The 11,831-nt window shown below is 53.9% G+C and overlaps 1 protein-coding gene across 1 annotated transcript in view; it reads left to right on the top strand.

The window, feature by feature from the left end:
- The first annotated feature begins 7,134 nt into the window (after positions 1–7,134).
- The window catches only part of TOLLIP (toll interacting protein), a 34,514-nt gene continuing 29,817 nt past the window's right edge, over positions 7,135–11,831 (top strand). The window contains exon 1 of the mRNA XM_032270574.1: positions 7,135–7,343. Within this exon, the coding sequence (XP_032126465.1) occupies positions 7,311–7,343 (33 nt within the window). The 5' untranslated portion in view covers positions 7,135–7,310. The remainder of the gene's footprint in view (positions 7,344–11,831) is intronic.

Here is an 11,831-nt window from a genome sequence, read left to right as displayed (position 1 = left end):
GACGCCACCGCCGGGGTCTTTGGTTCTCGTCCTGGTCTGGCTGTTTTCCCACGTGCTGCTTCTGTTCTGACTGCTCTAGGCATTCCTCCTACTACAGACTACTATATGGTTCTATGGAAGGATCCTATAAATCAGCACTGAATGTGTCGGTACAGCTCTGATCACAATACCTGTATGATTATATAGAAAGATTATAGGGAACTAAGTGTGATTATATGTATGATAAGCTAGATGTAGTAAGCAGTGAGTTATGCTTCAGGCACTAACTGTGCCTGGGGTCTGCACAGTTCTCCTTCCTCGGTGCCCATGGCGGCTGTTACCCACACTCTGCCTCCGGGGCTCATGTGACTCTCATGCTTCAGCCTCCTGAGCAGCTGGGACGACAGGTGTGTGCCACCATGCCTGACTGATTTTTTTGTATTTTAGTAGAGGTGGGTTTCACCATGTTGCCCTTTGTGGTCTCGAACTCCTGAGCTCAGGCAGCCCACCCACCTCTGTCCCCCAAAGTGCTGGGATTACAGGTGTGAGCCACCACACCCAGCCTGTAATTTACACATTTTTGTCAGATTTATTTCTAAGTATTTAAGTTTTTGATGTCATTACTGTAGAAATACAACAGATTTTTTTACTTCCGTTAAATTCTGCAAACTTGCTAAACTCACTCATCAGTTGTAATAGCTACTGCATGCTATAGAATCCTGCGTTAGCTGCGTCTCACAAAACATTGTGTGTGTTTCTGTCTCCACTCAGTTCAAAATCCTTCCTAATTTTCCTTTGGATTTCTTCTCTGATGCGTGGGATATATACCGGTATGTTTCTTAGTTTCCAAATGCAACGGAGATTTTGCAGGTGACTTTTTACTGTTGATTTCTAATGCAATTCCATTTTGGCCAGAGAACATACTCATTTGAGACTTTTTCTGGCCCAGACTGTGGCCTGACTCAAGACACGTTCGGTGTATTCTGCTGGGCTTGGGTGGAGTTTTCTGTCAATGTCAGCTGCATCAGGTGGTTTGATAGTGTTCAAATATTCTCTACGTGCGCTAAGCATCTCAGTTCGTTTTATGGAATGCCGAGAAAAGATTCTTGAAATCTGCAGCCGTCGTTGTGAGTTTGCGTGCTTCTCCTCGCATTCCGTCAGGTTTTGCTCTTCTGAAGCAAAAACCTCAAAAGTATTTCGAAGCTCCACGACTAGGTGTACAGACGTTCAGGATGTACATGTCCTCCTGATACGTGTCTCCCATTATCACTGTAAGATGGCCCGCTTGTCCCCGGCAATGTGAAGGCAAAACGTTTTTGAGTATGCCACTCAGTGTCCTGCCGGTTGTGTGGCTTTTCACTCTAACTGGTGGGAGCAGGAGCTATTCGTGGCCCTGTGTTCGCTGACAATGTTATTTCTGAGGTTCTTTGACGTGGCTCGTTCCCCAGCCTTGGCTGGCTTCATCAGATGCATGTGCTCATCTGCACACTCACGGCGGAGCCTCTGGAGGCCTCTGCCCCTCTCTCCCTGTGCAGCTGTCTCCTCCCTGGTGCTCTGCACTGAGAACTCTGGCCCTGCTGTCCTCCCTGACTCCCAGCGAAGTCTCCTCAGCTCAGGGAGACCACGCGTCTTTGCCTATGTTACACATCCCTACGCTGCAGCCTGGGGACTCCCCAGATGGTGAAAGAAGCGATCACAGGGCTCGCTCATTCAGTTTCTCTCGGGGGCCGCTGGCCGTCACCCCTTACGTCTGGTGTCTCGGAAATGGCTGCTTCAGGTATTGCTCTGGACCTCGCAAGCGTACGGAAGTGGTTCTGTGAACACCGCCTTTGTTGTCTCTGTACTGCGTGGCGTCCCAGAGTGTATACTTATCGCGTTCTGCTTATTCATTCCTCTAAAGATGAATAATTAGGCTGCCAACTTCTGCTACACAAACAGCTGTGCAAAAGCAGCGTCGAGTGCGTTCCCTGGTGGGACTATTCACAGGATCTGCTCTCGAGAGACGGCGCTCACAGGGCACACGGACTTCCACCAAGCACAGCCACATGCTTCTCACAGATCCTCTACTGGTTCCCACCCAGGGGTGCAAGGGCCCCCCATCCCCCCAATTCCCAGCCGGACTCGCTATCCACCCCCTTTCTAAGTGTTGCTATTCTGAGGGATGTAAAGCGGTATGCCAGTGTTGTTTTATTTATCATGTCGTGAGAAAGCGTTTTAAATGCTCCATTTTCAGGGCATAAATCTAAGCAGTGGCAGCCAGCCTGTGACATAGCCAAGCACACGGCTCACGCACCTAGAAGGTCACGATAAGCCAACAGAATGTGTGTGTGTGGGGGGGGTGTCAGCCTTTTTTTTTCCAGCTGTTGAGTTGTTTGAGTGTCTTGTGTATTCTGGATATTGGTCCCTTGTAGGGTGAACACTTTGTGAATATTTTCTCCTTTTCAACAGGCTGTATCCTCATTCTGTTGGTGATTCCCTTTGCTGTTGTGCAGAAGCTTTTTGGTCTAATATTGCCCCATTTGTCTATTTTTTATGTCATCGCCTGTGCTTTTAAGGTCTTAGCCGTAACATCGTTGCCCAGACCAATGTCCTTAAGTGTTTTCTTCCAGTAGTTTTATATTTTCAGGTCTCACTTCACCTCTTTAACGCACCTGGAGTTGCCTTTTGTAGATGGCTGGAGATAGGAGCCCAGTTTCATTCTTTGCATATGGATGCAATTTTCCGAGCACCATTCACTGAAGAGGGTGTCCTTTCCCCACTGTGTGTTCCAGCACCTTTGTCAGAAATCAGTTGGCTGTAAGTATGCGGATGTCTGAATTCTCTGTTCTGTCCCAGTGGTCTATGTGTCTGTTTTCATATGCATACGATGCTGTTTTGGTTAGGATACTCTTACGGTATACTTTGAAGTTGGGTAATGTGATGCCGCCAGCTTTGCTCTTTCTGCTCAGGATTGCTTTGGCTATTTGGGCCCGTTTTTCGCTCCACAAAGATTTTAGGATTGTTTTTTCTATGGCTGTGAAGAATGGTGTTGGTATTTTGATAGGCATTGCATTGAATCTGCAGATTGCTTTGGGCAGCATGGTCATTTTAACAACAGGAATTTTTCCAGTCTTTCCATTTGTGTGCGTCATCCTCAGTTTTTTCCATCAGTGTTTTGTAGTTTTCCTTGTGGAAATCTTTCAAGTAATTGGCTAAATGTATTCCCATATATTTTCTTTTTTTGTAGCTGTTGTACACGGAATTATCTTCTTGATTTCTTTGTCAGCTCTATCATTGTTGGTGTATGGAAGCACTACTGATTTTGTATGTTGATTTTACATCATGGAACCCTGTGATAGATTTATTTACCAGATCTAACAATTTTTTAGTGGAGTCTTTAGGTTTGTCCAAATATAAGATTATATCATCTTCAGAGAGGGACAATGTGACTTGTTCGTTCCCTTTTTTTTTTCCCTTTTATTTCTTTCTCTTGCCGATTGCTCTGGCCAGGACTTCAAGTATCATGTTGAGCAGAAGTGGTGAAAGTGGTTATCCTTGTCTTCTTCCAGATCCTAGAGGGGAGGCTTCCAACGTTTCCCCATTCGGCATGTTAGCTGTGGGTTTGCCGTATGTGGTCCTTACTATGTTATGTTCCTTCTATGCGATTTTATTGAGAGTTTTCATCATAAAGGGGTGTTGAATTTTATTAAATGCTTTTTTTCTGTATCTATTGAGATGATCATATGATTTTGGTCCTCCATTGATGTGATCTACATGTTGAACCATCCTTACGTCCTGGGATAACTCCCACTTGATCAGGATGTATTCTTTTTCATGTGCTTTGGATTCAGTTTGCTGGTATTTTATTGAGAATTTTTATGTCTCTGTCCACCAGGGACATTGGCCTATAGTCTTATTTTTTCTTTACATCTTTGTCTGGTTTTGGTATCAGGGTGATGCTGGCCTGGTAGAATGGGTTAGGGAGAATTCCCTCCTTTTAATTTTCTGGGAATAGTTTAAGGAGAATTGGTATTATTTTTTTCTTTGAATGTTTGGTTGAATTTCGTAGTGAAGCCATCTGGTCCTGGGCTTTTCTTAATTGGGAGACTTTTATTATAGAGTCAATCCCATTTCTTATCATTTGTCTGTTCAGGTTTTCTCTTTCTTCCTGATTCAATCTTGGTAGGTTATATGTACCCAGGAATTTATCCATTTTCTCTAGGTTTTCCAGTTTGTGTGCATAGTTATTTGATGATTATAGTTTGTGTAATTATGCAATAATTACATAAAATAAAGCAATAATACGGGGTGGGAGGGAAGAATTAGGATGATGTTGTTGTTATACGGCACTTGCACTGCTCATGAAGCAGTATAGTTTTATTTGAAAGAGGACTTTTATGTTAGTTGTAAATGTATACTGTGAACTCTAGGGCAATAAAGATACCTGCGTTGGATGTACTCCCAGGCATGTCCCAGCTCTCTACTGCTTTTAAGTTAGTAGCCAATCAGGTTCTAGTTTAGATTGCGGGGTCTGGCTCCAGCCAACAGAGACCAGACACAGCAGTAAAGATGACCCCAGATGCCTAAGTATAAATTTGTGTTTTCCTTTGTTCATTGTACTCTCCTGGCACGATGGCTAGCGAGGGTACCCTCCCTGCAGTCCAGAAAGTAAAAATTGCGTTGCCGAAAGATTCTTTGTCTCAGTGCTTTTTCTTCGTGGCATGGAGTGTCGATTTCCAACAATCAGGGTATGGATAGGAAGGATTTCTCTAGCGCTTCTCAGTAGCTTTGCATGCTGCTTCATACATTGCATGCAACGTTCGTATTTCAAATCTCTCCCCCTAGGCGTGATTTTTAGCATGAAAATGAGGAAGGGGTAACTGTAGTTGAAGTTTAAGTCTAACTGCACATGTGGGACCCGGGGAAGTTCCTAGGCCCCTAGAGCAGGAACTTGGGGTTCACAGCTTCTTGGGTCTTGGGCTATGGATTGGCTGGAAGTTCAGCTGCCATTTGAGGCAGGCACTTTGTTCTTTTTCCCTAAACCACATCAAAACAGGCAAGCAGCCAGCCTGCCCGTTTCAAAAGGAGAGACTGGTAAGCAAGACCTGAAGATGCGGCCTCTGAGATGAGAGGAAAGCGTGAGAACGTGTGTCCTGGGCGGTGAGAGCAGCAGGGGTAGCAGAGATGACGATCGATTCTGGTCTGGTTCCTGGAGGACAAGGCTGAGAATTGCCCCGTAACAATTTAGAGACCAGTGATCCCCTTGGCAAGAGTTTTTAGTGGAGTTGGTTGTTACCAGAAAAGGGAACTGATCCAGACCCCCAAAGAGGGTTCTTGGACATCACGCAAGAAATAATTTGGGGCCAGTCCACAGAGTAAAGTGAAAGCAAGTTTATTAAGGCAGCCAAGGAATCAAAGAATGGCTACTCCATAGACAGGCGGGTGTTCGCAGAAGCACCAGGAGGAAGGCGTCCACCTGGGTACAACGCTTGTGTCAAAACGTCACCGGGCTCGCACGCCTGTCCTGCCCAACCATCTATATCATCATCTTTAAAGCTAAACTTCAACGAAGAATGCTTTTGTTCCTAAGACACCAGCACATCAGGACCCAAGTCCCGGGTCTGCTGGGTAAACGTTATTAACCTGTTCCGGTGACCATAAACGCCAGAGGCCGAGGGCAAGGCGGGCTCGAACTCGGGCTCTTCTAGCCCGGTCCCGTTCACCGGGCAGCAGCACCCGCGCAGGAACCGCGCCCACCATTTGTGGCACTCTGCCCCCGCCCGCCGCCTGCCGCCCGCCTTATTTTTTGAGACGAGTCTTGCTCTGTCGCCCAGGCTGGAGTGCAATGGCGCGGGCTCGGCTCACCGCAACCTCCGCCTCCCGGGTCCAAGCGATTCTCCTGCCTCGGCCTCCCGAGTAGCTGGGACTACAGGCCCGCGCCACCATGCCCAGCTAATTTTTTGTATTTTTAGTAGAGACGGGGTTTCACCATGTTGACCAGGATGGTCTCGATCTCTTGACCTCGTGATCCACCCGCCTCGGCCTCCCAAAGTGCTGGGATTACAGGCGTGAGCCACCGCGCCCGGCCGCAATTTTTTTTTTTTGAGAAGGAGTTTTGCTCTTGTCGCCCAGGCTGGAGTGCAGTGGCGCAATGTTGGTTCACTACAACCTCCTCCTCCCGAGTTCAAGCAATTCTCCTGCATCAGCCTTCAGAGTAGCTGGAACTACAGACCCCCTTGCCACCATGCCTGGTTAATTTTTGTATTTTTAGTAGAGACAGGGTTTCACCATGTTGGCCAAGCCTGCCTCAGTCTCCCAAAGTGTGCAATTACAGGCATGAGCCACCATACTTGACCTTTTTTTTTTTTTTTTTTGGAAAAGGGTCTTGCTCTTTCCCCAGGCGGGGGGGCGGGGGCCCAGTGTCGGCTCCCTGCAACCTCCATCTCCTGGGTTCAAGCAATTCTTCCGCCTCAGCCTCCTGAGTAGCTGGGACTACAGGCGCGTGCCACTACGCCTGGCTAATTCTTGTATTTTTAGTAGAGACGGGGTTTCACCATGTTGACCAGGATGGTCTCGATCCCTTGACCTCATGATCCACCCGCCTCGGCCTCCCAAAGTGCTGGGATTACAGGCGTGAGCCACCGCGCCCGGCCAATTTTGTACTCTTAGTAGAGACGGAGTTTCTCCATGTTGGCCAGGCTGGTCTCGAACTCCTGACCTCGTGATCCGCCCGCCTCGGCCTCCCACGGCGCTGGGATTCCCGGCGCGCGCCGCCGCGCCCGGCCTCTCTGTGGCACTTTTGACCGGAAAGGGCCTTCCTCGCGCAGGAAGCCGAGGCAAGGATCGCGCCGGAGCGGCTGTCGGGCCTGCAGCCGTTCTGTTCCGAGCGGATCGCGCGTCCGCAGCTCACCCGCGCCCGGCGGCCGGGCCCGGCAGCCACTCGGCGGAGGCCCGAAGAGGAGCCTGCGCACTGCCCAGGACGCAGCGCCGCCATGCTTGGGCCCGCGCCGACGGCGGTCACCACGGGGCATGCGCAGACGGCCGTGCCCGGAGCCTTTTACCGGGAGGCTGGGCTCGAAGAGAAGCGGGCGCGCAGGCGCCGGGCGAGAGGCTGCGCTTGCCCGACCCTGGAGCGCGCGTGCGCGTGAGAGCCGGAAGGGGCGGTGCCTGGTGGCCGGCGCCTGCGCAGTGGGGCGGTGCCGGGGGCGGGGCGCGGCGGCTGTCAGCTGACTGTGGCGGCGGCGGCGGCGTCGAGGTGACAACCGTCCCCGTCACAGGCTCCGGCGGGGGCGCAGGAGGTCGCCCGGCGCGTCATTCCCGGGTCGGCGAGGCCCACGGCCGGCCGCAGCACCATGGCGACCACCGTCAGCACTCAACGCGGGCCGGTGAGGCCTCCGGGCTAGGGTCGGGCGGGGGCGGCGACCTGCGGCGGCGGGCGGGGCCTCGGGCCCGGGCTTCTGGTCGGGGACGGCGGGCAGGCCGGCTCCTTGGCTCTCCCGGGGCACGCGGGGCGCCCGGCCGGCGGGAGGGAGCGGCGGCGTCCACACTCGGGGCGGGGCGGGGCGGGCCGGAAGGTTGCGCCAGCGCTGCGGGACGCTCGAGCTCCCCGCCGCGCCCGGGCAGAGCGCTCGGGAGGCGGCCCCGGGTGAGGGGGTCTGCGCGCGGGGTGAGCCTCAGATGGTCGGGCGCCGCTCCCTAATGGTCCCCAGATGGAGGAGGGCCCCGTGCCCCGTGTCCCCAGATGGAGGAGGGCCCGTGCCCCGTGTTCCCAGATGGAGGAGGGCCCGTGCCCCGTGTTCCCAGATGGAGGCGGCCCCGTGCCCCGTGTTCCCAGATGGAGGAGGGCCCGTGCCCCGTGTTCCCAGATGGAGGAGGGCCCGTGCCCCGTGTTCCCAGATGGAGGAGGGCCCCGTGCCCCGTGTTCCCAGATGGAGGCGGGCCCCGTGCCCCGTGTTCCCAGATGGAGGCGACCCCGTGCCCCGTGTTCCCAGATGGAGGCGACCCCGTGCCCCGTGTTCCCAGATGGAGGCGGCCCGTGCTCTGATGGTTCCCCAGATGGAGGCGGCCCCGTGCTCTGATGGTTCCCCAGATGGAGGCGTCCCCGTGCTCTGATGGTTCCCCAGATGGAGGCGGCCCCGTGCTCTGATGGTTCCCCAGATGGAGGCGGCCCCGTGCTCTGATGGTTCCCCAGATGGAGGCGGCCCCATGTCCCATGTTCCCCAGATGGAGATGGGCCCGGTGCCCCATGTCCCCAGATGGAGGCGGCCCCGTGCTCTAATGGTCTCCCAAATGGAGGAGGGCCCCGCACCCTAATGGTTCCCCAGTTGGAGGCGGGCCCTGTGCCCCATGGTTCCCCGGTGGAGGCGGGCTGCACCCTAATGGTCCCCCAGATGGGGGCGGCCTCTGCATCCTGATGGCCCCCGCGGTGGGGGTGGGCCTACACTCTGGTTGGTCCCATGGATGGTGGCAGTTTCCTCCTCCTCCTCCTCCCTTAGGCTACATGAGAGCAGTGGTGACCACTTCTTGGGCGCAGTTGTGTCCCCAGTTCCCCAGTTAGTGGCCACCGTGTAAAGCCTCAGTTTCTTCATTTGCAAATGAGAGGATAGGTGCCAAGAATTTGAAAGAACATTTCCTGCTCCGTATTCTCTTCTGAGGGTTGCCTGTCAGTTTCTATAGCATTCATATTGCAGGAGAGCTGCTGTGGATGGACTCAGAGACGATGGGCTCCTGGCGTGAGTGCCTCCTGGTGTGAGTGGGCTCCTGGCGTGAGTGCCTCGTGGCGTGAGTGGGCTCCTGGCGTGAGTGGGCTCCTGGCTTGAGTGCCTCCTGGCGTGAGTGGGCTCCTGGCGTGAGTGGGCTTCTGGCGTGAGTGCCTCCTGGCGTGAGTGGGCTCCTGGAGTGAGTGGCCTTCTGGCGTGAGTGGGCTCCTGGCGTGAGTGGGCTCCTGGCTCACTGTTAGGTCCTTCGTGCATTGCTGTAAAGAAATACCGGAGACTGGGTAATTTCTAAGATAGGAGTTTTAATCAGCTCCGAGTTCTGCAGACTACAGGTAGCACGGTGCAGGCATCTGCTCCTGGGGAGGCCTCTGGAAGCTTCCAGCCATGGCGGAAGATCAAGTGGGAGCCTGCATGTCATGTGGCGGAAGCAGCAAGAGAGTTGGGGGTGGGAGCTGCCACACACTTTTTAATGACCAGATCTCGTGAGAACTCACAATCACCAGGACAGCACCAAGCCGCAAGGCACCTGCCCCCGTGACCCTGCCTCCAACATTGGGGATCACAATTCAGCGTGAGATTTGGCAGGACACAGATTTAAACTGTGTCACTCACTGAGGCTGGGCTGGGGCGGGCTGTTGGGAGCAGTCCAGTTTTTGTCAACAGCAGCTCTAAACGTGCCGTGGGTGGAAAAAGTCCTTTTCCACTGTGCTGCAAGGTCCTTGCACTCATGCAGCCAGTACTGGACGTGGTGGAGGGTTCCCCGGGCTCCCCACAAGTCCTGCTGTTTCTCCTAATGAGGGAATTTTTCAGGCAGAACATTTTTTCTGAGTTGAGAATGAAGCCCCAGGTTTTGGGCACAGAGGGTTTTTCTGAGGACTTTGAAGGAAACCTCCTGTGACACACATGAGACTCAGTTGTGGAGCCTGTGGGTCAGCAGAGGTCCTGGACGGCCTCTGATGTCAGCATCTCCACCCCTTCGTCTTCACTGCACCACAGCGAGTCCCTGCAGGCTGCTGTGGCAGTGAGGTGCTCCTTTCTGCCTCACCAGAGGCTCATAGCAACAAGGGAACCAGCACCCCTTTTGTGTCCTCCTGGAGAGTGGGGGGCACAGTGGCCGGGCAGGATGGCCCCTTCCTTACTGTGTGGTCTGGGAGGTGTCCTCAGCCTCCTGGGAACTTGTCCCTCATCTGGAACTGCACTGGGGTGTGGGACTGAGTTTGAATTCAGGGTCTGAGCACCACGGAGCAGCTGGGAGGCAGGCCCTTCCTGTTGTGAGGGACCCCGACATGCAGCGCTGTGGTGCCTGCGATGAGGAAGTGGGAGCGGCAGTGTTCATACATGCAGGGCCTGTGCCGACGCATGCTGAGGTGTCGTCAGACTCTCCTGTTGCCTGGTGCCTCCTGGGCTGTGTTTCTATCCTATGTAGACAAGCAGGGAGGTGGGGAGGAGGGAGCTTCGGGGGCCGAGGATGGAGGGAGGCTGGAACTAGTGGCCGCAGGAGGGTCTTGGGCACAGGAAGGCTGGACTTGACCCTGAGTTCATCAGGTCAGTGCAGCACTCTCTGTGAAGTGTTGCCCACACATGCCCACTGCAGGGCCTGCCTTGGCACTGGCCTGCCTCACTGGACATGACCCATCCAGCCCCTCTGGATGAGCTCATGCTGGGCCTTGGGCCAGTTATTAGCATCCAGAGGAACTCCTGCTTTTGCAGGACGTATTGACACGACATTTATCGTGTCCTCCTCTTTCTCTTAACTCGTGATGCGGGGGAGGCAGAAGGTTAGGCAGGGTGCTCGGCTTTCCAGCAGAAAGAGGTGCTGCCCAGGGCCCGGGGCAGGCTGCAGCTCAGGAGACCCTGACTGCAGTCTAGCTGCTGCCTCCCCCTAATGAAGAGGGGTGACAGCAAGGTCCCATGGGCCGTGAAGGGGGGCCTGGGAGGGTTCTTTTGTCTTTGGGTAGAGGGAACTTCAGGGGCCTGGCGGGTAGGTATGGAGACGACCTGTGTAAAGCCAGGCAGCCCGACATCGTTCTGAGAGTCACACAGTGTTTACATCTCCAGGATTGTGCCTCCCTGACAGCCACTAAGGGATGCTTCAGCCTGTGCAGCGTTGGCCTCACTTTTCAGAAATGTCCGTATTTTGGAGAGATAACCCTTTTTCAGTACAGTCTGCACCTTGTCAGAAAGCGTCAGTGAATGCCTGCAAGGAGTGCCGTGCGGCCCCGCCTTCCCCGGTGAGGTCCCGGGCACTGAGAACTCCGGGCTGGCGGCCCCGCATTCCCCGGTGAGGCCCCGCCTTCTGCAGGGAGAAGTCAGGGACATGGGCCGCCGTCTTCCGCAGGGAGAAGTCAGGGTGTTGGTGGGAGACTCTGCCTTCGGCCATTGCGGCACTGGCAGCTAGAGAGGCCTCCTTCGTAGAGTAGAGGTGGGTGTGCTGTGCTGGGTCCAGGCTGCTCCAACTCCTTGTCCTGCTTTTGGAGGCGCTGGCTGACCATGGAGTCCAGCTGGAGGCGGCGGGGCCCCTCCTCTCCCTGAGAGGCCTGTGCCTGCCCGGGTTGCCTCACTCTTCACTTCGTGGATAATTCCTGCCGAATCAGTGACTTCATTAGGGATGGCAGAGGGTAGTTTCTTAACTTTATCATTTATTCAGTGCTTATTAACTGTGATTGTTCTTAAAGATAAAGCTTTCCCCATCAACCGGTGTCGGCCAGTTGTCTTGGAATAGAATTTGTGAAGGAAAGGTAAGCTAAATGCTTAGGTAGTCCTTTTCCCTTCCTTTCCCATACCTCAAGGAGAGTTGCTCTTCCTTGTAGGCATGTGTGGGCTTTCTCTCCCCCGAGCTTGTGAGGAGCCCGTGGATTTTCCTGCATCCTGTGTGGCTGAGCCCGTGGCACTCACCCCTCTCCACTGGCCCAGGTGGGCCTCGGGTGGGCTCTTCCTGAGCCAGCGAAGGACACCCTCACGGCCTGCTCACGAGTCCTTGCTCTCTGGGCCCCTGTGAACGTCTGTGCTGGATTTTTGAGGCCAGGTTGTGAGTGTACAAGTATAGAATGGCTGTGTTTTCCTGGAAATGAGATCTTTTTTTTTTTTTTTTTTTTTTGAGACGGAGTTTCCCTCCGGTTACCCAGGTTGGGTGGAATGGGGGGGTCTTCGCTCACC

The sequence above is a fragment of the Sapajus apella genome, unplaced genomic scaffold (assembly GCF_009761245.1).
Source record: "Sapajus apella isolate SASKATOON/1434 unplaced genomic scaffold, GSC_monkey_1.0 scaffold212, whole genome shotgun sequence".
Taxonomy (NCBI): Eukaryota; Metazoa; Chordata; class Mammalia; order Primates; family Cebidae; genus Sapajus; species Sapajus apella.
Note: the sequence above shows the minus strand (reverse complement) of the source record. Positions and strands in the feature narration are given on the sequence as shown.